At 43.9% G+C, this 24,810-nt stretch overlaps 5 protein-coding genes across 6 annotated transcripts; 3 read left to right on the top strand and 2 right to left on the bottom strand.

The window, feature by feature from the left end:
- The first annotated feature begins 695 nt into the window (after positions 1–695).
- On the top strand, positions 696–5,015 carry cdkn1a (cyclin dependent kinase inhibitor 1A). Of its 2 annotated transcripts, none has more exons than XM_056437398.1 (3): positions 696–987; positions 2,968–3,409; positions 3,503–5,015. In XM_056437398.1, the coding sequence occupies exons 2-3, from the start codon at positions 2,977–2,979 to the stop codon at positions 3,556–3,558; spliced, it is 489 nt and encodes a 162-aa protein (XP_056293373.1). In that variant the 5' UTR covers positions 696–987; positions 2,968–2,976; the 3' UTR covers positions 3,559–5,015. The 2 variants fall into 2 exon arrangements, with proteins under 2 accessions (XP_056293373.1, XP_056293372.1); XM_056437397.1 differs by lacking the exon at positions 696–987 and adding an exon at positions 2,522–2,616.
- A 3,726-nt stretch (positions 5,016–8,741) lies between these two features.
- Positions 8,742–9,430, top strand: LOC130208162 (transmembrane and coiled-coil domains protein 2-like). The gene is made up of 2 exons (XM_056437140.1): positions 8,742–9,103; positions 9,282–9,430. The coding sequence occupies exons 1-2, from the start codon at positions 8,810–8,812 to the stop codon at positions 9,327–9,329; spliced, it is 342 nt and encodes a 113-aa protein (XP_056293115.1). The 5' UTR covers positions 8,742–8,809; the 3' UTR covers positions 9,330–9,430.
- Positions 9,374–12,698, top strand: tmcc2 (transmembrane and coiled-coil domain family 2). The gene is made up of 3 exons (XM_056437110.1): positions 9,374–10,007; positions 10,437–10,572; positions 11,566–12,698. The coding sequence occupies exons 1-3, from the start codon at positions 9,430–9,432 to the stop codon at positions 11,863–11,865; spliced, it is 1,014 nt and encodes a 337-aa protein (XP_056293085.1). The 5' UTR covers positions 9,374–9,429; the 3' UTR covers positions 11,866–12,698.
- A 955-nt stretch (positions 12,699–13,653) lies between these two features.
- usp49 (ubiquitin specific peptidase 49) lies at positions 13,654–20,168 on the bottom strand. The gene is made up of 7 exons (XM_056437090.1): positions 20,026–20,168; positions 18,412–18,522; positions 16,827–18,295; positions 16,210–16,417; positions 15,663–15,771; positions 15,299–15,504; positions 13,654–15,217 (listed from the first exon to the last, which is right to left on the bottom strand). Exons 3-7 carry the CDS (start codon positions 18,228–18,230, stop codon positions 15,114–15,116), a joined length of 2,031 nt encoding a protein of 676 aa, XP_056293065.1. The 5' UTR covers positions 18,231–18,295; positions 18,412–18,522; positions 20,026–20,168; the 3' UTR covers positions 13,654–15,113.
- Positions 20,169–22,153: 1,985 nt separating this feature from the next.
- med20 (mediator complex subunit 20) lies at positions 22,154–24,747 on the bottom strand. The gene is made up of 4 exons (XM_056437130.1): positions 24,574–24,747; positions 24,185–24,330; positions 23,054–23,307; positions 22,154–22,969 (listed from the first exon to the last, which is right to left on the bottom strand). Exons 1-4 carry the CDS (start codon positions 24,585–24,587, stop codon positions 22,748–22,750), a joined length of 636 nt encoding a protein of 211 aa, XP_056293105.1. The 5' UTR covers positions 24,588–24,747; the 3' UTR covers positions 22,154–22,747.
- Positions 24,748–24,810: the final 63 nt, after the last annotated feature.

The following is a 24,810-nucleotide window of genomic DNA, read 5'->3' as shown; positions in this document are numbered from 1 at the left end:
TTTATGGATCTAAAAAGTAATCATGGGATAAGATATTAAAATGATTTGTGAAAATGGTTCCAAGATGGTAAAAGACAAATATTAAACATGTAGCATGAAATTGAACAATAAAATCCTAAGTCCAAAACGGTATTAGTGCAAACAAACAAAACAAAAGCAATACGAGTAAAGGTCCTGCATTTTTTTGGAAAAAGTATTACCATCAGAATATACTTACAGAAAGTAAAAGTACTCATTTCGAATTATTAAACCATTAATGTGTACACTAATATAATGTTGCATCTCGTTGGGGCTGATACTTTGCATAGTGTTGGGTGGCTTAATTTATAGTAAAATTGTATAATGTATTAGTTGATTTATAGATTGTTATTAATAACCTAAATCTGCAAAGAAAACAAAGAAATGTAGAGGAGTAAAATGTATGAGATGTACCTATGTATAAAGTTGAATAAAAAGTACCTTATTTTTAGTTAAATACAGTGCTTCTGGTAAACATAATTTCCACCATGGTGTATTCGTTACTCGTGGTATATGAACTAAATAAAGTAATGAATAAGTAAGATGTGAATACTTCTCTCATCACTGACAAAGATCCATCCGGGTAATTGCGCGGTCCACAGGCAGGACATGCGCACTGAGAGGCAGAGCGAGGCTCCTTCTGGGTTTCATAAGAAGGAATTTCCTCTTGAGTACAGAGCCAAACTCTCATGTGTTTGCCGGGCCAAGTTTCACATGCGAGTACATGCCGACTCCGCCTCTGCACTGGAGAGGAAGGATCTCCGCCCACCGGAGTTCAGAACACGTTAGCCGATGTCTGTGAGAATACTTCGAGAAAGGAGAGTACTATTCGCCACTACTCGTAGTATTTGATAAAGTTGAGAGGGCGGGGTTGAATAACTAAAAGCGGATAAACGGACCGGCTTCATTCAGCAGGTTGAATCAGACGGAGTTCTAGCTGTACTGGACGACTTTCGACTGGTAGCTAATGTAAGTAAATGACCCAAAACTAATGTTAATTAGCTAGTTTAAACTGTCTGTGTGTAGCATTGCTGAGGTGATGTAGTATTGTGTTGGATTGCAAGCATCTAAACACGTGTCTCCGGTTTACAGTCCGGTTATAAATAACGTTACAAAGCGGGTAATACATTCTACATGTGTGTCCATATATTTCCGTGTGCATGACCAATAGCTGCTGATATGACGTTGAGTTAACGTTGCGTATCTACGTATCACTTTTCAAGGTTTCACTCAAAAGGCTTCTTGTCCGAGTGGTTGTGTATTTGAGTGCTGGTGGAGGTGGGTCTGCTCCGGTGACAGCCCGGTTGTACCTGCGGACACGAGCGCCGGCCTCACGTGGAGCCGCGTAGTAAACGGGGCAGGGTCTAGCTTTGCTGTTGGCTCTCCTCCGCCGAGCCGGTTCCGGTGACTGCGCCACACATACATGTCGTATCGTTATCACGCCGCACACTTGAATCACTCCGCCCTGTCCGGCTCTCACTGTGACGACGTGGTAACAAAAATAAAATAAAAGGGGGTGGAGGACGCAATGGTGTCTCACGTTGGTGCCCTTCACAATTTTCCCACACGTTTTCCCCAACATAAATGAGGATTCATTAGATTGATAAAACATTTTTGGACCCGTTTTGATCAGATTTCTCCTTTTTACTGGGGGGAATTCATATAATACATAATATCCCAATACGAATGAATCTAATACTGTTAATAGTCATTTATATACTGTCATTTTAAGACACCAACATTTTTTCCACAATGAACAGGAAAAATATTAATTTGCTTTAAAGTAGCTTTGAAGAAGCATACGTCCAATTCAAACTGGAACAAGTGCGTCAGACTGTTGACAACGTAGTGGTTCATACGTCTCAGCCCACGGATGGACGGATGTATACATGTATGTATAACATACCATTAGTGTCTCCCATATTATTATTATAATTGCAATGACCTCTCTTCCCTACGGTGCTGTCGGGCTGCAGCTGCATCATTAGGGTGGGCTGAGTCCGGCCCAGCACTTCCCGCATGACTATAATGACGTATTATTCTCCTGAGACGCAGCTCATTCCTTCCTGTAGCTCTTTCAGAAGTGCCATTACCAGTCAACCCCTATACTTGGAACAGCGTTTAATGCGAGTGTTGTTTGAATGCCAAGATGTGGAGAACACTGATTTAAATATAACACTATCTAATCTAACCTCTTCTATGAGCTGCTTATTGAGGCTTGAAACCTGTTCAGCTGAGCCAGCTGTGTGGAGAAGAACCACCTTCTTCTTCTTCTTCTGTTGCTTTTTATGGCGGTTGGCAAACATATTTCGGGTGCATTACTGTCACCCTCTAATCTGGAGTGTATTCTTAATGAAAGTAAATATCTTATTCTAGAAAAACCCCACAAAATATTAAATAAAAGAGACCCGACACTGCCACCTAGTGGTGCCTCTGTGGGGGATTTGCCTTGACATGTCTGTCTGAGATTATGTCCAGACATGTACCAGTGATTCACACTGGAGGACTCAGTGAGTCACTGGCTGCTCCTATAAAGAGCTGCCTAGTGACTCCAGTCTGAGATAAGTTCACATTGAGGATATCTAACCGACAGACATGGTAAGCCTGGTTTATACTTTTAAGATTGGGGTGGTATTTAAAAAACTTAAATGGGATAACTTCTGCTTCATGTTTAGTTGATTCTGGATGGATTTTTAGCAAAGATTGTTTTATTTTCGATTATTTGGTGGAAACATTGAGCCGTTCATTGACAGATGAAAACAAACTATGATGATACAAACTGAGAATTATAGCCGCTGACATTATTTGATTATTGTAGAAAAAGAAAATGTTGGCATACTTATTGACAAGGAGGAGAACAACTACAGCCCATCATCACTGTCTCCGATCATTGGTGATGTCCGACAGCAGCTTTCCAACTAACCGCTGGTCTTAACTTGTTTCCTGCAGTGCAGAACGATGGATACTCACAAGCCGATCCGGAGGACCGGCACCGCTCGACGAAGCATATTCGGCCCAGTCGACAGAGAGCAGCTGCAGATGGAGTACCAAGCCGCCCTGCGGAGCGACCTGGAGGACGCTTGCCATCGATGGGGCTACGACTTCCTTTTGGATAAGCCTCTGGAGAACAGTCATCTCCAGTGGGAGGGCCTCCCAGACACCACGGTGCCACGGTTCTACAGATCCTGTAGCCTTGGTCTGGGACATGCCGAAGGTCAGAGGGCAGCAGAGGCAGCGGTTAAACCCAAGGAAGGAGGAAGGGTCGGGCTGCCACAGAGGGAGAGGGAGACCAGCCCATGTTCGCCAGAGAGATGTCCAGCCAGCCAGGAGGACCTGGAGAAGACACCAGGAGAGAACACAGGGCTGAAGAGGAGGCAGACCAACCTTACAGGTACATAGTTAGAGATTTTTAAGTGTGAATGCGTAGACGTGTGTTTTTGTGTGGATTTGCATGAGCTGAATTTCCGATTCTTTATCTCAACAGATTTTTATCAGGCTAAAAGAAGAGTCGTTGGGATGCCACGCAAGTCCGGCGAATGATAAGGTGCCACTACACCAAGAGAACCACACCAACAGGGCTTCTCTCAGGAAGTCCTCTGCACCGTCACTCACCAGGAGGTCTTGGACTCAGAACCACCTGAAACACAATGGACCTCAGCGATACATTATTTAAAAATGTAACTATACGGCTAATTAGGGTTCTGTATTTACTCAGAGGGCGGTTGGTGCTCTTCCCAGTGGTAAGAAGGGGACATTCGAGCACAGGAGATTACCGGTAATCTCTCAAATCAGTGGATTTATACTCATTTGCATCACAGGGATGCCAAAGTGCTGTCGGACCTTTCCTCCGGAACATTCCACAGTGCTGCTTCGTAGAGACTCTACCTCCAGCAGTACGGAGGAATGATGGAGGAGCACATTGCTGTCTACACTTGAAACGGATGTGATGTTGGTTGTAATCATGAATGAGTTGCTGTGACAAATCTGCAGATTTATAGAAAATGGTCGAGAACGGATGAAGCTCTTTGGCTCTTTTGTTCAAATCCACTATTGCTTTTTTTACAGTGTTTTTTTTCTTTTTGTGAATCATGAGGACGAGGATTTATTTTCTGTGTGTAATACTTAATATATTTGGATGGGGAGTCTGGTTTTTTTCTACCATCATGTACTCGTAGGAAAAAGCTTGAAGAGTTTTCATATCCTGTGCATGCGGTTGCTTTGCTCTAGATTATTATTGACCGAAGTGCCATCATGTCTCACATTCCTTCCATCTGCTGCCTGTCGATTGATTTTCAAAGCAGATCTCCATAAGTGCACGGCCTGGATTCTGACATGAGTCCAGCTCCAGAGACTGAAGGTTAGGAGCGTAGCAACACTTCTATGGGACACTTAACACTTTATTTATGTTGATTTATATATCAAAACAAATATATATATATATCGGAGATGTATATATATATATATATCGGAGATGTGTATATATAGAGTCCAATACAGCACTGTTAAGTAGCATATTGAGTCAAAAGCATTGCAGTATTGTATCAAGGGCCTCTGCTGTATTTGTTTGGGTATTTGAAGCTCCATAAAGGACAATCAGAAGCACATGTGTATCAATCATAAGCTAAAGTGCTCTATTCTCTTTTTATCTGGAAGCATAGTGCAATTCTAACAGACAATGTGTTATTATCTGCCTCAATTTTTTTGTTTGTGTTCTTGACACTTATTTATGTTGGTAAATGCTGCTGTGGCGTCACGTCACTGTGACTCACCAACAGACGGCTTGGACATGTTGACCGCTGCAAAGACGGAGCTGAGCGAATAACAGCATGACCCCAATCAATGCACTTCTGTTTTAGATGTTTGTCCATAGGTCCTACATATTGTTTTATATTAAAAGATACAAATTAAAAGATATATCTTTATTTATTGAGAGATGTCATGCCTTGTGTTAATTTGTTTAATTATTATGACAATTCCAATAAAATGTTCAAATGAAACGTCTGATAAATATTTCACTTTATTTGTAGTCTTTTATTTGTGGATGGTTAACAATTAAAAACACGCATTTTGGAATAATTTATTGTACCAATAAAAAAACACCATTGCATCAGTGTATTCAAAGTTTAATGATAATTTTTAATCTTAAACATCCCCTTGAGCAGTGAAGAAATGCACTAAAGATATTCACTCAAGTACGAACCTCAAGGTCAACTATGTTCTCACTGGACTTCATTACATTTATTCGACAGCTGCAGACAGTTACCCAGTGAAAGTAGAAAACTAATAATTTAATAAAAGATGACACAATCAATCAAACTTTTATTACAGACTCAAGATCTAGATAGTACAAACCATTAAAATATAAAATACATTTCATTCATCTCATTTTTGGATCAACCGGGCAGATAAATTTGTACATTAGATTTCTTAAAACTGCTTTGAATGTGTTGACTCCTGCAGCCACAAACATCTCACTGGCTCTCGTCCACCTCGGTCTCCTCAACAGTACCTCATGGCGTGGAGGCCAGTCTACGCAGAGATTACACACAAGTTTCAATTCGCTCCAGTTCAACCAGCAGCATCAGTAAACCGCTACTCTCTTGCATCAGCATGCTGATGATACTTGTGTACCTCATATGTTTGAATGGATTACTTTCCCCAAAGTAAAACTTCTAAATACTTCCACTACTGCACTTGTATGCAACACCTCGTCAGTGGATGAACGCTTTCCACCCCCTCTTAGAAATGTATTTCAGCTTTTCCTCCAAGTCGGTGACGGCATCTGTCTGGATGCTCCTCCACGGACACGCAGCACAGGGAGATGTTACCTGATGCACGGCTTCACGCCGCTCCAACAGGCTTCTGTTCAACCTGCTGCTCTCCTCCTCCTGCACACGAAGAGAGGCAGTCAGTGCTCAGGCAGACACGCGGCACATCCCTGCAGCCCCACATGTGTTTGTATTGGAGGGTTGAAGGGATGCAGGGCCCGGAGCAGGCCCTGCTGTACTCCCTCCTCTCTCCTCGCTCCTCTCTCCTCTCTCCTCTCTCCTCTGGCCTCAGCGGCACAGAGGCACCTGCATGCCTGCGCTAAGCTTCTCCCATCCCCCCCGCCCATTCTCCTCCATCATCTGTCTTTAGCTCCCACATCCATTATAGGCCGGGGCAGCTCGCATTTGCATTTAGACTGAGAGAGAGCGAGAGCGGGCGAGAGGTAAGAGAAGAGACAGAGGGAGCATATGACACAAAGGAGAGAGAGAGAGAGGGAGGAATAGATCAGTGCATTAGAGGGAGAGGGAGAGAGAGGGGGAGGCTGCAGATATCGATGGCATTAACAATGGAGCTTTAGGATCCAGTGAGGGGATCGTCAGCCATCGAAAGGCTGGGGGTTAGGATATTTGAGGAGGGGGGCTCCTCCTCGCTGAGCTCTGTCGGAGGAGTAGGTAGAGGAGGAGGAGGCAGGAGGAGGTGGAGGAGGAGGAGGATGGGCCTCGAACACAGACTTGCAATGGCACTGCAAAAATTGGATTAAAGCAGTATGGTAACGTTTCTAATTTAATTGATTGCTGTGCTGCTTGTGTCTCATCCTCATGTGTTCGCGTACACGCGTGTTGACATCCATCGGCCGTCTCTCCTGTCACCTCCTGCCGAGTGAAGAAGAGGCGGGCATGCCCCTGTCCTCATGTTTATGCCATGGATGTCTATCATCTCCATCCTCATCACAGCCTTCTCCTCCGACCTCCAGGGCTTTTTTTCTTCTTCTTTTTGATCCATCACCGGATTCATCCCCGTTAGATGTGACCATCTGCTCCGTGTGGCGTCCTGTTGTTTGTCTTGTCGCCATATGTACCGCCGGACACTGCGCCTCCCTCCTCTCAGGAGCCATTAGGTAGAGCTGCTGCACATGCATCTCACTTCTGTGACTAGGTCGGGGAATCATAAACCACCAGGGACTGCACTCATCTGCTTCTCTCTCTCCATTACGATGTCATTGTAACCTATTTGTTTATATATCTATACTATATATTTACATATAGGATAACACCGCCCGCCTGGCGTCGCTCGTGCTGGTTCATAATAGCACGAGGAGCAATGAAAAGACAAATAAATCCTTTCAGCGTCCCGTCTGGAGCCATCAGAGCAGCGCTGTGAGATGTCTGGATGTCTGAGCTCATGTTTGCAGGGTCTGATTTAACTGTTTTGTCGTCAGGCTGAGAGGGTCATTAAAAACCCCGCCATCTGCCGATATATATATATATACTTATAGATGATATACATAGAAGGGACATATCGCTCATTGGTCAATGCACAGAGCTCAATCACACGAAATGAAACAGAACTCACGGATATTTACACAATATAGAGCCTTTAAAATGAGATCACATGTAATCATCATTCATCATCAACTGTACCATGCAGAGTGTTCTTACCTCTGTATTCCTCATGTATACACCGTGTGCATTAAAAAAAAAGTAACTTGTTTGTGGTGAAGCAGAGTGTCTGAGGCTGTGCAGAGCAGGAAGCAGACTATTTATATATCATCTAGTTCAGGGGCCCAGCGGCTTCAGGCCTTGCCCGGCAGCTTGCCCGTTTTTTAACTCTGGCCGCGCGACTCTCACCCCCCCCCCCATCAATTCTCTCCTCTCGCGCGCGCTCACCAGCACCCCCCCGTCAACAATCCTTCTCGGCGCGCGCGCTTCTCTCACCCCCCCCCCAAACAACTCAATCAATATTCTGGCCCCCCTCACCCCTGTGATTTTCTTATTTGGCCCACTTGCTACTGAAGTTGAATAGCCCTGATCTAGTTAATGCATGATGGCCTTTTGGTGTACCCTCTAAATCAATTATAGGCATAAATGACTAAATCTCATTTCAGAAGCCAAAGTGATTAACAGATATTTATATTGAGAGATTCCAAGATGTTTTCTCCCTGAAAACTCTGTAATTAAATCATAATCTATCTATCTATATGTATAATATATAAAATATTGAGCAAGTTAAGAGAGTATTATTTTTCTCAGTTAAGCATTTGTTGATTTTCCTAATTATTTATTGAAATAAAACCTGCCCTAATTAAGTCAAAGTTCATTGTCCATTTGAACTGGACACTTGAATCCTCATATTTGTTCAGTTGTATGTTTTTTATGTTCAGGTGACCTGCGTCTCCTGAATGAAATACTCTGTGGATCAAACTGAAACAAATGAATTAAAATTGTCCCAATTGAACATGTTGTCGACAGTATTTCCCCTATAATTAGTTTCTAATGTGGTCTAATGTGATGTAGAAGGAGTGAGGACATTATTGAGTTGTAAATGAAAGTCTAACTATTTTTGGAAGGCCCAAAACTAACAAGTTAATTTGTCTGTTTTGGCGCCATCAGATGGATATTCCACTTAAGTTTAGATTGACTTCTTTTTTTAAAAAGAAAACACAAACCATTACAATCAGGATTCGACTAGGGCCCTTTCACTGAGCCTGTTACTCCAAATAATATTTACTTGAGTATATTTCAATACATGTTAATGTTGCTTCTTCTTGAGTAAAGTAATGTTAATAATCCACGATGTATTATAGTACTCTCTCCCCCCCTGACTACCTCCCCCTGCCCTCTCGTCCCCTCAGCTGGACAAGAGCGAGGTGGCAACGCTAAGCCTACCTTCCACCACCAGCAGCCATGGCGGCTCTGACAGTAACATCAGTGCGGACGCCGCCGCGCCAGCAGCATCAGCATCAGCATCAGCAGCATCAGCATCAGCAGCAACAGCATCAGCATCAGCAGCAGCGTCTGGGCTCATGGCCTGTGGGGGTGCAGAGGGTTTCGGGGTTGGCGAGCCACAGCGGACACGTGCTGCCTTAGAGCATCTGCAGCAGAAGGTCCTGAAGGTCACCGAGCAGATCCGCGTGGAGCAGGAGGCCCGTGACGACAACGTCGCAGAGTACCTGAAGTTGGCCCAAAACGCCGACAAACAGCAGGCGTCCAGGATCAAGCAGGTGTTTGAGAAGAAGAACCAGAAGTCGGCACAGACCATCGCACACTTGCACAAGAAACTAGAGCACTATCACAGGAAGCTCAAGGAGACAGAGCAGGTAGGTGAGCAAGTGTGTGTGTTTAGTTTGTGGATGAACATGTGATATCTTTGTGTGCAGCTGATTTTTTCAAGTGTTGAACTATATCTGTGAGGACAGGTGTGTCCAAAATATAGACTGATGGTTCTCATCTCCTAAACCAATGCATCATCCTGTGTCTCACCTTAATTCTCAACAGGGCCGGCTCTCCTCATCTATCTCCCTGGAGTTCTTTCCCTTAACCTAATCTCTCCTTCCTCTGAGATCCTCCACTTCTCTGCTTCCTCATTTATCTTCCCTCTCTACAGAATGGACCGGCCCGTCAGCCTAAGGATGTCCTGCGGGACATGCAGCAGGGATTAAAGGACGTCAGGGCTAATGTTCGTGCTGGGATAAGTGGTTTTGGAGGTGGAGTAGTTGAAGGGGTCAAAGGTGGAGTAACTGCCCTCACTCACACAGCCGTGGTCTCCAAGCCGAGGGAGTTCGCCAGTCTTATCAGGAACAAGTTTGGCAGCGCAGATAACATCGCTCACCTGAAGGACTCACTTGAGGACGGAGTCGGGGGCCACTCTGAGGACACCCTGACGCCTCGTGCACTGAGCGGAAGCGCTACTCTGGTCTCCAGCCCAAAGTACGGCAGCGACGACGAGTGCTCCAGCGCCACGTCCGGCTCCGCAGCAGGCAGTAATTCAGGTGGTGTGGGTGGAGTAGGGGGACTTTTGGGTCCAACCATGGGGAGCCCCAGACTGGATGGACACCACCACCACCACCACCACATGCACAGCTCCTGGGACTCTCTTCTTGAGGGCCTGCAGGAGATCAAAGCCAGTCAGGCGCACATGGAGGACGCCATCGAGGACATGAAGGGTCAGCTGCAGAGTGACTACTCCTACATGACACAGAGCCTGCAGGAAGAAAGATACAGGTACACGTCTAAAGAAAAACTGTAAAAACTGAACTCTATTCCATACAGTCCTCACATGTAGTTTACTTGAAATACAAGGCTGGCTATATTCATTACTTTTGTTATTGCGAACAAATCCCATGAAAAGACCAAGCACACATCTCTCACCTTGTCCATACACTGCGGTGACTTTAATCCCCAGGCCCATTTGTTCCTCCTTAAGATAGAAACATTTCAAAAGAGTATGTAATATATATATATATATATTTTTTTTTTAAAGGACATAATAATCCACTTTCACAGCTGGACATCGTGGTTTTTACCAAATGTTACTCAAACAAGAGTAAATAGCAAATTGCTGGGGACAATTTTCATCCGTGGATAAATATACTTTTGGTAAGCGAGCGAGTAATAACACTTCTTGTGTGTGTTTGTACTGTGTGTATTCAGGTATGAGCGACTTGAAGAACAGTTGAATGACTTAACGGAGCTCCATCAGAATGAGATGACTAACCTTAAACAGGAGCTCGCCAGCATGGAGGAAAAAGTCGCCTACCAGTCCTACGAGAGAGCCAGAGATATTCAGGTAAAATCTGATATATTGTTGTATATCTTATGTTTATTTTTGATAACCTGTTCCTGTACTTAGTACTTAATAGTGTTAATACTGCATACACTTTACCACACTATGTACAGTGTGTTTTTTGTACAGTGTTCTTTTTAAATATATGTTTCATATTTCTATTATTATTACGGTTATTATTATTATTATTATTATTATTATAGTGTGTTTGTTCTGTACCTCTGTTGACTCGGAGAACCCTGCAAAAATAATTCCGATGTGTCTGGACTGCTGGTCTAGGCACAGATGGCAAATAAAAAAACCTTGAACCTTGAACCTTGAACCTAGACATCTAACCCCTTAAGACTGGGCTTCAAAATCACCAGTGTTTATCTCTGATATTAAATATCCTTAGTTTTTCTTAACCCTTGTGTTGCCTTCGGGTCATTTTGACCCGATTCAATATGTAACCCTCCTGTCGCCTTCGGGTCAATTTGACCCGATTCAATGTTTAATGTCGGTGTTCTTTCGGGAGTCAACAAACAAACATAAAGTACCTCACACTTAAACTTGGAAAACAATATTAATTCTAATAATTTTCTGGAGATTTTAATAGCTGGGGTCATATTGACCTCAAGGGTAAAATATGTTAGTAAATATAAAGGTAACAGGAGGGTTAAACATTGAATCGGGTCATATTGACCCGAAGGCGACAGGAGGGTGAAACATTGAATCGGGTCAAAATGACCCGAAGGCAACACAAGGGTTAATTAAGAGTAGACCCCTGAAAAACTCACACACAAGTTACAACACACCAACTGTCACTAGTTTCTGATTCCAATTTTTCTAAATCTTCAATTCATGACATCACACTGCCCCGCCCCAAATCCCTGTAAATAAAACATAAATATCTCATGTGAAATAGACAAAACATTTCTACCTATGGCAGAAAAGAATGTGTTAATTTTTGAGAGAGCCGCGGGCCTCGAACACTCTATCCTGTGTGTGTGCGTGCAGGAGGCGGTGGAGTCGTGCCTGACCCGCATCACCAAGCTGGAGCTGCAGCAGCAGCAGCAGCAGGTGGTGCAGTTGGAGGGAGTGGAGAACGCCAATGCCCGAGCTCTGCTGGGCAAACTCATCAACGTCATCCTGGCGCTCATGGCCGTGCTGCTGGTTTTCGTCTCCACCTTGGCCAACTTCATCACTCCGCTGATGAAGACCCGAGCCCGGGTGGCCGCCACCGTCCTGCTGACCTTGCTTCTGTTCGTCCTGTGGAAGCAGTGGGACTTCATGGAGCCGTGGCTGCTGCCCAGCTGAGCTCCCCGAGAGACTCCGGTGGGGGCCAGAGTCACAAACCCACTGGAGGACTCAGAGACTGAGGGCCTCTGCACTCGTTCCCTTTGAGTGTGAACGCGGAGCGTCTGAGGACAAAACATGGCACTTATGGATGGATCTGGAAGTGATCTGGCAGAGAGCGTCGAGAGCTGTTTACAGTGGCAAAGAACACACACGCTCTGATGCCAGCGACAGAAGACGTCATCTCATCTCGCCCACCTCTGTTGGTGTTGATGACCAATCATCGATTACATTGCTGTCACCAAAAACTGAGTTTCTTGCGAGAAATCTTTGGATCGTCTTTTTCGAAATATTTATGATACATGAAGTAAAAAGACTAGAGCAACTTAATAATAAAAAATGCTGATCATGTTCGCCTTCATGTTGAAGCTTTAGTATATTTGAGAAGAAAACTTTTTTTTCATGAATGTTATTGCTCATGCATGTCCTCATATGTGCACTAAGATGCATCTAGCTGGCATGAGTTAACATTTCATTCATGACTAGATCTTCTTTAACTGCAGATAGCTCGTATCTCGACTCAGCGTTGCGGGTTGGGTCCACTTCCTGTGGCAGAACTGCTTTTAGACGCATTTGTCTTTTTCTTCAAATCGGAAAAACGGATTAAAAAAAGTTGCTGATATCCGCGACAAATTCACGGTAATAATTCAACCATGTAAAATCTGTTCCGTCCATAAATGCTATTTCATTATCAATATTGTAAAACTGCTACTATCTACAGTGTCAAATTAACGGCATGTCAAATTGTATTAAAGTTTATATCCAGTTTGCAAAAAATAATGATCGCTGTTTTATTAAACAATGTAAGAAATAAATGATTTGATATGTTAGGCTTGACCTTGAACACATCCAGAGACTTTTTGACTGAAATGTTGTTGGACTGGGTTAGAGAGTAACTTCTTCCATCACTTAAAAACTAATTAGTCCTTTCTCTTCGCAAACGTTTTTCATCAAGTTAATAAAATATTTTCTATAGCTATATAATTCTGTTTTAGGCCGTTAATAAGAGCCTTTGACTGTGTAGATACTTTGTGGTTTAGCGTGATCAGCAGTTTACGAAGTGCTCTTTAAGTATTGCTTTACAGCCGATACATTACAGTTCAATGCTAATCTTCTCGTTAGCATTCAGCCTAAATGCTGAGCAGAGCCAGTCCTCAGTGAATCAATGCAACATGCAGCTTCAGTTTGATAACAGGAGCTGACAGCCGCTCCAGCTGCAGCAGGAAAGCCCCGTGTGCGTCCACATGAACACAACGTGCTGCTCAAGAAGTGTTTCTGTTATTTCTTCTCTTCTAAGGGAGTCTCACTTTGAAGACAGAATCAGTCAAATAAATCATTGTGAACATCAATCAACACATTCAGGATTTGATTTGTGAATGGAAAACTAACTTTTATTAAAGGGTAAAAACCCATCATGGTACATGATAAGAAAGATAAATCATCTTCAGAGAATATTTTACATCCGATGCCCTCCCATCATATTTCTGAAGCTGATTAGTTCTTCTCTCAAATCTTTAAGTCAGCATTAGAGAAGCAGAATCGCTAATCCTCTCCTTTTTCCAGTTCCACTTCATATCTGTTATGCTAAATGTGTGACATCTATCACGATGTATCCTTTTTGAATGCCCTCGACATAGGTGTTGCAGGATTGTGACGCTGCGTACAACATGCTCATGACATGATGAATCCTCCTCCGTCTAGTAGTCGCGTTGAAGACACCATTCACTCTCAAATAAATACAACCTAAGAATCGTTTCAAATTTGTTTTGTCTTTTTAATAATCACCGTCTGGTAAAATCCATATGACCATTACATTTATGACAGTACAGTACAAGACAGAACTCAAAGGGATCAGAGCCGGTGGCACGGCTACACCTGACCACTGAAAAGTAAGACATTCATCGTCATTAGATTGTTCACAAATGTAATTTGTGTTTGACTCGTATCAAACACAACAGGTTTTCTTGATTACCGAGCAAATTCTAAAGACCTTGATAGAAACAGCGGAGTAGAAAAAAATTTTTGCCTAAGAAGCAGAAGAATTCCTGATTTTTTCTTAATTTCCTGTCAAGATGCAAGATGTACAATATATTGCTTTCAGGTGCTCAACTCAAAATGGGAACGCCAACACATTCTTCTTCATCGCAGTCTGCCCTCGCACTCGCTTCTCCTGCGGCTGCAGTGTCTGCGAGCCGGGCTCAGACTACCTCACCGGTACACCACAGGGGGAGCTGCCATTTTAACAAGATACAGGCTCTTAAAGATGAACAATCACAAAGATCGGACCAACAACAGGAGCCCCTCCTCAAGAGTGCAGCTGTCCATCACTCTTCATCAATCACGTGTTTTTATGAAAGTGAAACATAGAACGCCTACAAAATAAACTAAAACCATTCCTGTTCTCTTGAGCCTAAGACACGGTGTCCAGTTACAGCAGGACACTTGAGGAGACACGATGGAGTACAAACAACACAGGGAGGAGCTTTAACTTTCCATGACTGACATTTCACCAGAATTAGAAATGTCAAACAGGAGGCGACAGAGTCTGGACTTCAGTCACTAGATTCATTTCAGTGGAACTACACAATGATGTTGAACTAAGTACCTTTTATAATGTTTAGTGCATTGGCTATCAAATGTACAGGTACAAATAAAATGCACATTAACAACATTATTGTGATAGAAATGCTGTAAAATCCAGACTCCGTGTGGCTTTTAAATGTCAAATGCTGTTTCAGGAGAGCAACAGACATGAGCCCGATTGTATTCAAACACACAGACACACATCGTGGGGTTCAGCAGGACGGAGTCGGACCCGCTGCCACAGCTTCCGGGCCATTAGCGGATATGCTGGTCACACAGGGCAACAAACTGTGGCTTCATTCATGAAAAAGTTTTTGATTTATTCCTTCCGACTTTTTCCGAACATATTCCAAAGCGACCCATTAGAACATGTAGATTTAAATGATTTTCCTTTCATTTACTGTGGCAACATTACAGTGTGTGTACCATTAGTAATCATGTTTCTCATCTAGATTTAACTGCTCACATGTTCACCTTGATGTATGCTTGTGGCTGTCCTACTGCCCCCGTTGATATCTTTTTTGAGTGAATCAATTCAAAGCAATCGCTGAGTGACACCCGGGAAAACGTTTTCATAAATGCAGCCTCAAGTTGCCCAAACGGGTCGACATCACAGCGAGAGGTACCTAGGCAGACCTCTGGGTATAGAAGAGGATGTAGGCCTGAGTGTTGCACACTTCCTCCACACTGCAAACCTTCATCTCAGAGTCATTACAGTGGACCCAGAAACCTGAAAGTACAGACAAGAGGTTACCAACAGAACCACAGGACCTCAGGGCGTGGTCTGAATCCCGCCCCGTCTCTTCCTCACCTCCTTCTGTGTTGTAGCAGTATGCGGTGTAGTGCCCTGAGCCGAAGCCTTTACCATGATGCATCACAACGGCAGACAGGTCGTAGGTGTAGCCTCCTCTGTGGACCGAGTGGCCTGAGCCTGAGCAGCAGTACGGTTTGATGTTCAGAACCTGTTCAAAGGCCACGTGGACGCAGATTTTCTCCCGATGGTTCCGCCCGGACCATCTGCCATACAACAGGGACGAGTCAGCTTTACAAGCACCAAGATAAACAGACACGCTCTTGTACTTAGGCTCTTGGAATCAGCGACAAAAAACAAAGCAATGAAGAAGACTTGGTTTCTCAAAGCGTTTTGAGAAAAATCAGCTTCTGGAGAAACTCACCTGAAACGTTTGAGGTGCAGCCGTAGAACCTGAGGTAAACGGTAGATCAGAAGCTGCTTACGAGCCTCTGACAGAACTATGGGTTTGTGGGATGATTTCCGTCTTCTTTCTAACAAACCACGACACAATGAACTGGTCAGTTAATCCACAATCAATTACAATTACTATCACTGGTGTGATGCTTTGTTTTAATGCAGAGCTAAAACACTTCCTTACAATGTGCCTCGAAAGCAAACACAAATATGCCTTCTCCGAGGCTGGGAACAGTTCCCACTCCTCTGTCATTGTCCTGCAGGAGGCGCTGCCTCTCAATCACAACTCAATACATTTCTATACAACCATTTTGTACATGTATTTATTTAAAAGTCAGTTCGACATGTTTTTTTATATTGATGCAGGTTTTTGAATTAAATGTTAAATTGTGGGCAGGCATCCTAACTTAATTCAACTTCAGCTGTAGATCTTAACAGATAAGAAATGAAAAATGTGGTGTTGAAATGGTCTTTACACCTTGCTTCCTTTGCATTGGGTTCAACATTGTACTAACTGTTGCAGTGGTTGCAGGCGTAGATGCTGCCTTCGAGGGCCTCCATTTCCGTAAACTTGGACAGCATCTCAGTGAGGGTGCAGCTGCGCTGGTACGCTGCGGAGCCTGAGCCTTTGTCGATGCTGTGGTATCGCTCGGGAAACTCCAAAGACAAATCCCAGAATGGCTCCACTGTGTTAGACTTGTGCTTACAGGACAGACACGTCACCTAGAGAACCCGGCGAGAAGAGAAACAGGTCAGTGGTGACGGTGGTTGACACCCGGGCTTCGTATTAGTTCTAGAAGCTAATTGTAAAATACTATGAGATGGAGAGAAAAAAAACATCACAACACTTCTGAGGAACAGAATGTCTTGCAGGTGATTATTATTGTGTTGCTGTGTCATTAGCCAATACATCATGGTGGAACGGATTATCTGGTGATCACACTGCCATAGGTATATAATCAGGGATGCAGCATCCTGAAGGTTTTTCATGAGTGATATTAAAAATGAATTACCTCACTTAAAAGGTTGTTGTTTATTCTTTTTAAATTAACTTAACGGTGTGAGTTTCAAGCTTTGGGACATGGTACTCGTACTGTAAAGAGTTTATAGGGGCACAGATCTCATGTCTCACCTGGCTGAGGAGCCGCCCATGAAAGATGGTGTTGAGAACCTTCAGCACTTGCTTGGATAGTTTCCTCTTTGTGATGGGGATAACTATCCTGCGCTTGGACCCCTCTGTGTCCAGCTCCTGCTGCACCTTGTCCAGCAGCTCACACAAGAACTCCTGGGCGTCCTGCTGGTCGTACCCACGGAAAGCAGGGATGAGGTTCCACACAGAGTGCAGCATGGCGAACGGAGAGACTAAAGACCACCGGCCGGACCACATGACCCTGAAAAGCGTATGTAACTCATGGCACAGAGACATTTGCTGTCGGGTGGAGCAGCGAGGCTCCTTGGGCTGGACCAACTCCGAAGCCTGTGGGGAAGGTGGGGCACTTTCCTTGCCCGGAGCCAAAATCAAACTGTCTGGTTTCCCCATGCGTCCAAGAGGGCCTCCTGACAGCGCTGCGTTACCACTGCTTACGACTCCTCCCGTCACACCCGTCATCTCCTGGGAGTTATTGGCCTTGGCCAGCAGCTCTTCAGTCTCACACAGGTCCAAAGTGAGAAAACACTCCCTGAATTTCTGCAGGTGGCTCAGCACTTGCAAAATTGAGTTCATGTAACATGTGTTCCCCAAATTGCGCAGACCAGTGACACCCGGAGCGAGTCTCCGGCGGGTCACCGCATGTGTGGAGTAGTACCTCCTCAGTTTAGCTGCTCTGCCATTCTGAGGAGCCTTACGGGACGGCGTGAGAAGGGAAGGCTTCTTGGGGGGAGGAGGTAGGCGTTCTGGAGGGTCGCGAAATTTGAGAGGAATGAGTGTGATGGTGGAACGTGGCGCCTGAGTAAGAAGCCTAGCGCTCTTTCTGGGAGGGACATTGCCAAGCTCTTCCATGAGTCTCCTTTTAACCTCTTTTTTTTGTCTTCTAGCTTCCTCAAGTTTGTCTTCACGATGATTCTGCAGCTCTTGATGTTTACCGATCCACGTCCGAAGCATCTTCCCGAGAAGTGCTTTCCTCCTATGACGCAACGCCAACTGCATGGCAGGCTGTGGCCCACCTTCGCCAACCCTAGAGGTGCACTCTCCCCCAGTTGAGGAGCGCAGTGAGCGTCGACCTGGGCTGCGAACCGTAGAGAGGGCCCCTCTGAGGAGTTTGAGGTCTCCCTCTGCATTATCATTCAGGACATAGTCTCCACAGGCAAAACAGAACACATCCAGCTCACGCACCTCCATAGCCAGTGGGTGCTGTGACTCCTGAAAGTGTTTGAGTGAGTGCTCCTCCATGAAACGTCCACAGGCCACGTGGGAGCACTTGAGGCAGGCCCACACTGAATCGGTGGTGCTGCAGTCCACACAGTGCCATTTTTGTGGATTGAGGATGGAATGGTCATGGCCCAGGCGAAGGCGTCCCACGTGCTTACAACGATCCATCTCTCTCGATACACGTGTGGCCTCAGTGATAGGCCACACGTCCTGTAACCAAGCAGCACCTCATTCTGAGGGAAGATTTAAAGAAGAAGAACGGATTAAAATCGGTTCATACAATCCAGTGAAAGGACTGAAACACATGAATCATACATTGAATGCACATGAGCGCACACACTTTACTTACTGTGAAAGTAGTTTGCCTGATCAGGTTTGGGACAATAAATCACAACATCGGCAGATAACTCAATGGCAATGATCAGATAGATCAACCATGTCCACCATCAACAAAAACATTCTGAGAAATGGGGATAAAATCAAATTAGTAGTGCAAAGTTGCATTTTGTTTAATTATACTAAATTTTATAACGCCCATCAAAAGGTGGGTTTTCGAAAGTGAACTTCTCCAAAATGTCTGTCTTGATGATCAACAAGACGTGATTGTTTGCGCAACTTATTAAAAAAACATACTAGAGCCGGAGAAATTAATGTGACTGCAAAACTTCTTCACAAAATGGGGTGTCACAGTTTGACAGATGTTGTGGCGATACACACAACGAGATTAACACCATGTGTAAAACCACTTGATGAATGTGAGACTTGGGACAGAAGCTCCATACAACAGCTTTCTTTCTTCTCTTATGTGCACAAGATTTTTTCTTATTCTTGAAATTACAGCCATTGATAATGTGGGATTCTAAATAAAATTAGGCTTTATAAATAAACTTTACCTGACAATCCCTATGATTATTAATACAGATCACTGACAACATTTGGAATAAAAATAAAACAGGTGTTTGGGTGTTATAGGGAAAATACTGTATATTTGTTATAACTGTCTGTAAAAATATGCCACTGAAACACAGATGATTGAGTGTTGTTGTTGTTGTAGTAGAGGCCATATTAAAGATGTCATGGCCAAACTGAGGCAGAAATGCTGGCATTAAGGAGGATGTCCGTCCATCTCCATTATGTGACGAATCCATTTAATGATCTCCCTCCTCGGTTCCCTGCTGCACTACGCCATTCTCCTTGTGTAAAGCCTCCAACACTTTAAAACTACAATTACAAAGAAAAGACAACGTCAACTTGCAAGTCGGTGCAACTGGTTTCTGGCCGGTGGTCTTTCCCCACACCGCGCCGTGTTGCGTGTCGCGCCATTGGAGAGTCGATTAACGCGTGTGACGCCGATATTCACACAATGTTCCAATTTCCCGACCGCATCTGTCCGCGTTTAAAAGCCCGCCGCCCGGGTCGGAGCGGTCGGCTTTTAACGCCATGCTAAGCTCCCCCACCGCCATCCCCGAGTTGAGCCAGAACAAAGAGCAGCCGGAGAGCCACTCTCCGGGAACAACCAACAACTTCGTTGGTCCGAGGCAGCTCAGCCATAAGTGAGCTAGCAGCGTGACCCGCTAGCCACGGCAGCTCTGCGGGATCTTAGCGGTGCCGAGCCGTTCTCCGTCTGTCCTCCTGGTGTACTTTAATAAAACAGAGGAGCTAAGCAGCTAACATGCATGTTATTAGCTCGCCACGGTAGCTGCCGTTAGCTCCGCGGCTAACGCGTTCGTGGAGGACAATCGAAGTTAACCTCACGGTCGGTCGCTAACGTCCACTAACTATTACCGCCGCGAGGCTTTAGCTCGCTAGCGAACTGCGCCGTTAACCGTTTTTTTTTTCTTTAACTCCCCGGTGACTTTCCTCACAGTGAGCCGGTTAATGGGGTGCACGGTACCGCCGGGCCTCGGCTGTGTTCGTCACTACATTTGTAACATCTGATAAGGGAAAAGCTGGGTAACGTTACCATCGCCAACATCCATCCATCCGGTACACTCTGGAGCTGGTTGTTGTCCTCCTCCCGGATTGAACAACCCAACTCTCGATCCGAGCCCAGACCCCGCTGCTCATTGGACCGGGGCTGAGCGGCAACCGGGCTCTCATTGGCGGAAAGGCTGAACAACAGGCAGCGGGATGGACCGTCCGTCTGTCCGTCCACCCGCCGATGCCACATGGACCAGTAACCGAGGCTAGACCCGCACACCGAGAACAACTGGCCCTGAAATCATTGAATGTGTAACTTGGAGGCACGGTATCAGCCGAATGTAATGTTGTAGTTGTCATGCTGTCACATAAATAACACACAATCTAGAATAAGGGTCTCATTCATTGATTGTCACATGGGAAATACTAACCCTAAAAATATGAAGAATAACAAGATTGCCGTCTGCAATAATATGAGTTATTTTTTCACTTTCACGCCCATTATACAGTACTTTGTAGAAGCATCATGCAAGTCCTCATGTGTGTTTCTGACGTTTTTCTGTTAACTTATTCATACTTTCTTCTCTGCAAGATCACTAGTGTCCTAATAGGGAATTAAAACAGAACAAAGACCATATCCATTTTTTCTGTGATTTATGTACACTACCGTTCAAAAGTTTGGGATCACCCAGACAATTTCGTGTTTTCCATGAAAACTCACACTTTTATTTATCAAATGAGTTGCAAAATGTATAAAAAATATAGTCAAGACATTGACAAGGTTAGAAATAATGATTTGTATTTGAAGTATTAATTTTTTTCTTCAAACTTTGCTTTCGTCAAAGAATGCTCCTTTTGCAGCAATTACAGCATTGCAGACCTTTGGCATTCTAGCTGTTAATTTGTTGAGGTAATCTGTTGAAATTTCGCCCCACGCTTCCTGAAGCACCTGCCACAAGTTGGATTGGCTTGATGGCCACTTCTTGCGGACCATACGGTCAAGCTGCTCCCACAACAGCTCAATGGGGTTGAGATCTGGTGACTGTGCTGGCCACTCCATTACAGCCAGCATACCAGCTGCCTGCTTCTTCCCTCAATAGTTCTTGCACAATGTGGAGGTGTGCTTTGGGTCATTGTCCTGTTGGAGGAGGAAATTGGCTCCAATCAAGCGCTTCCCACAGGGTATGGCATGGCGTTGCAAAATGGAGTGATAGCCTTCCTTATTTAAAATCCCTTTTACCTGGTACAAATCTCCCACTTTACCAGCACCAAAGCAGCCCCAGACCATCACATTACCTCCACCATGCTTGACAGATGGTGTCAGGCACTCTTCCAGCATCTTTTCACCTGTTCTGCGTCTCACAAATGTTCTTCTGTGTGATCCAAACACCTCAAACTTGGATTCATCTGTCCAGAACACCTTTTTCCAATCTTCCTCTGTCCAATGCCTGTGTTCTTTTTCCCACACCAATCTTTTCTTTTTATTGGCCAGTCTCAGATATGGCTTTTTTTTTGCCACTCTGCCTAGAAGGCCAGCATCCCGGAGTCGCCTCTTCACTGTCGACGTTGACACTGGCGTTTTGCGGGTACCATTTAAAGAAGCTGCCAGTTGAGGACCTGTGAGGCGTCTATTTCTCAAACTAGAGACTCTAATGTACTTGTCTTCTTGCTGAGTTGTGCACCGGGGCCTCCCACTTCTCTTTCTGCTCTGGTTAGAGCCCGTTTGTGCTGTTCTCTGAAGGGAGTAGTACACACCGCTGTAGGAAAATTTCAGTTTCTTTGCAATTTGGAATAGCCTTCATTTCTAAGAACAAGAATAGACTGGCGAGTTTCACATGAAAGTTCTTTTTTTCTGGCCATTTTGAGAGTCTTATCGAACCCACAAATGTGATGCTCCAGATAATCAACTAGCTCAAAGGAAGGCCAGTTGTATAGCTTATATCTCCAGCATAACTGTTTTCAGCTGTGCTAACATAATTGCACAAGGGTTTTCAAGGGTTTTCTAATCATCCATTAGTCTTCTAAGGCAATTAGCAAACACAATGTACCATTAGAACACTGGAGTGATAGTTGATGGAAATGGGCCTCTCTACACCTATGGAGATATTTCATTAGAAACCAGACGTTTCCACCTAGAATAGTCATTTACCACATTAACAATGTATAGAGTGTATTTCTGATTGATTTAATGTTATCTTCATTGAAAAAAACCAATGCTTTTCTTTGAAAAATAAGGACATTTCTAAGTGATCCCAAACTTTTGAACGGTAGTGTATGCCAGTCAAAATCTCTACAATGAAAAGGTCTATTGAATAAACACTGACATCTGCAGGTGTCTGCACAGTTGAAGAGACATCCTTGTGCATACATCAATAATTTGTTTTAATTTCTTAACTAATCAAACATAAGCCCACCCACTACAGGAAATGTAATAAGATGAACCAACAGAAAAACGCAGTTATGTTTCAGCTAAAACTGTCTCTAGAGAAGGTTACAACCCCACCAAGAGGGCATTTGAAATATGTGTGTATGACTATACAATGATCATCACAATACAATTGGTCAGAAAAGGAGTCTAGCTTCTGTTCTCCATTAAGTCTCTTTCATACAAGATACAAGCTTTTATCCAGTATGACAGTTTATTGCAATGTTGAGGCTCCAGAAAGAGAAAAACAGACTTTGAAAAAAATACTGATCCACAGGACCCAGAGTTCAAGCAAAATTAATACATGCATTAAAAAAATGTATCTGTTGCCACTGACAACTCAATGCACGTTGGTTCCTGGGACTTGCTGTTTACGAAGTTTGTTGAACAACTCCAGGTACTGAGTCATTGTGTCCACACCGTCTGATTGTGCAAAGAGTCCTTCAGGCTTTGCAGCAAACACAGAAGGCAGTTCGGGGACGCTGGGGCCAAGAAAGGATTGCATGAACTCTTTTGTGAGGTTCCAGCAGTCGCCTGGAATGACACATGGACAGTACTCCACCTGGGGAAACGCACAAAAAGGTTAATGCAGCCACAGTGGGAACAAGTCATGTTTCGACTCACGAATATTGATTTAACTACATACCTCTACTGCTATCCCTCTGGCACTGGAGCTCATTGTCACAGTACCAACTTTTATCAAGAAGTCACAGTAACGGTATCTAGTACCACGACACTCCACCTTGTGCCCTTTGGCATTTTGAAAGTGACTTTTTAGCTTCACCATGAGAACATCAAAGTTTGTGTCGGCTATAAGGCAGGGTCCACCTTCAAATAGAGCCATGCAGCTCAAGGGGGTTTCAGAGTTGTGCATCATGTATAAGAGCTTGGTGGGCTGACCTGCAACAGACGGGCAAGACTGGCTGTCAAGTAAAGAAGTGAATACGTACAAGTACAAGTAAGTACACACACACACACACACACACACACACACACACACACACACACACACACACACACACACACACACACACACACACACACACACACACACACACACACACACACACACACACACACACACACACACACACACACACACACACACACACACACACACACACTTTTAATTAAGCTCATTTATGATACAACTAAAAGATTTGTATTGCATTACATTCATCTGATGACCTTAGACAGAAGAGTTATTTAAGGAAAATGCTTTTTATTCCAAAATTAATAAAACGATTGAAATAGGATTAATTGCAACAGTTTAAAGCAGACTTTGAAGTAGCCTGCAAATACTTAAGACAGTGAAAAACATTATTGTACCATTTCTTACATATATGTGCGGTTAATGTTCAATTCTTGATTGTAGGATATTTGTGTTTACGGGACTATTATTTTATTTTGGTATTGATAGGAGCACTCAGTTTTTAAAATATCTTATACCACCCTCTGTGGCTCTGGAGGGAGCTCTCTAAAGAGAAAATAACCCTGATGGGTCAACTGGGCTAGAGACTTAAAATAACAGAAACCCCGCAGTTACACATTGATGATTGAAGTTCATTGAAATAATTGAGTTTGTGAGACAAGTAGGTCTGAAGAACGTCACTATTGAGTGGCATTGTGGGAAATGTAGGATTCAGGGTTTGTAGGAGCAATATAAACAAAATCCTTACAAATCAGGATTTATTGCCTGCTAATGTTCATAGAGAATATATCCGGACGATTAGGTTAAATAGGACGCTCAAAGAAAAAGTAGAAAATTAAATATTACCGCTGACATTTCCTGTTGCGTGGTATGTTTCACAGTCCACGCAGAAGTTGCCCTGCTTCACAGCACCCAGCTGCTCCAGTTTCTTGTGCACGATGTCCACTGTCTGCTGCACACTCTTCCCCTCTGCCACAGGCACCTGGCACACACTGCAGAACCAACACAGCGACACATCAAGTTAGAAAATGACCGACAAGCCAAGTCAGTCTCTTTTTAGCACGTAAAGGTTATGAGAGCACCGTGTGAATGAAAGCGATGTAACGCTGCCAAGTAACACAAATACATGTGCGACGAGTAACGCAGTTGAAGATTCAGTATGTTCAATAATTAAATCGTTTTACAAACATTGCTAACATTTCAAATGTAGCTCAAACATAAAGTAATCATCTCACCAAGTAACCCCCATTGCTATTTTGCCTCGGAATATTTTCTTGGTTGTGAGTTTAGTACTTCCGGGTGAAAAAGAAGTCTTCCGCAAGTTAAATAACTATTTGACATAAAACAGACAGAAAATATCCGTGACAATTGATAATGCTGTATATTCATAAATTGTCGACAATAAAAATATTTAATGCCAAAAATAAGAGCTAACGTGACTCTAAATTCCTGCTAGGTTTCGACGTGACGTA

The sequence above is a fragment of the Pseudoliparis swirei genome, chromosome 18 (assembly GCF_029220125.1).
Source record: "Pseudoliparis swirei isolate HS2019 ecotype Mariana Trench chromosome 18, NWPU_hadal_v1, whole genome shotgun sequence".
Taxonomy (NCBI): Eukaryota; Metazoa; Chordata; class Actinopteri; order Perciformes; family Liparidae; genus Pseudoliparis; species Pseudoliparis swirei.
The sequence above is the reverse complement of the archived record's forward strand: the minus strand, read 5'-3'. Positions and strand labels throughout refer to the sequence as shown.

What these genes read in the sequence shown, in the direction of transcription:
- LOC130208162 (XM_056437140.1), top strand. Translation starts at nt 8,810, where the DNA reads ATGGCCTGTGGGGGTGCAGAGGGTTTCGGGGTTGGCGAGCCACAGCGG. An exon ending in AGCTCAAGGAGACAGAGCAG is followed by an intron (nt 9,104 to 9,281) that starts GTAGGTGAGCAA and finishes AATTCTCAACAG; the next exon opens with GGCCGGCTCTCCTCATCTAT.
- cdkn1a (XM_056437397.1), top strand. An exon ending in GAGGCAGACCAACCTTACAG is followed by an intron (nt 3,410 to 3,502) that starts GTACATAGTTAG and finishes TTATCTCAACAG; the next exon opens with ATTTTTATCAGGCTAAAAGA.
- med20 (XM_056437130.1), bottom strand. An exon ending in CGCAACAGGAAATGTCAGCG is followed by an intron (nt 23,308 to 24,184) that starts GTAATATTTAAT and finishes CGTCTGTTGCAG; the next exon opens with GTCAGCCCACCAAGCTCTTA. An exon ending in CCAGAGGGATAGCAGTAGAG is followed by an intron (nt 22,970 to 23,053) that starts GTATGTAGTTAA and finishes GCGTTTCCCCAG; the next exon opens with GTGGAGTACTGTCCATGTGT.
- usp49 (XM_056437090.1), bottom strand. Translation starts at nt 18,230, where the DNA reads ATGGATCGTTGTAAGCACGTGGGACGCCTTCGCCTGGGCCATGACCAT. An exon ending in ATGGGCGGCTCCTCAGCCAG is followed by an intron (nt 16,418 to 16,826) that starts GTGAGACATGAG and finishes CGGGTTCTCTAG; the next exon opens with GTGACGTGTCTGTCCTGTAA. An exon ending in CTGCTACAACACAGAAGGAG is followed by an intron (nt 15,218 to 15,298) that starts GTGAGGAAGAGA and finishes CTGTACTTTCAG; the next exon opens with GTTTCTGGGTCCACTGTAAT.
- tmcc2 (XM_056437110.1), top strand. Translation starts at nt 9,430, where the DNA reads ATGCAGCAGGGATTAAAGGACGTCAGGGCTAATGTTCGTGCTGGGATA. An exon ending in CTGCAGGAAGAAAGATACAG is followed by an intron (nt 10,008 to 10,436) that starts GTACACGTCTAA and finishes GTGTGTATTCAG; the next exon opens with GTATGAGCGACTTGAAGAAC. An exon ending in AGAGAGCCAGAGATATTCAG is followed by an intron (nt 10,573 to 11,565) that starts GTAAAATCTGAT and finishes GTGTGCGTGCAG; the next exon opens with GAGGCGGTGGAGTCGTGCCT.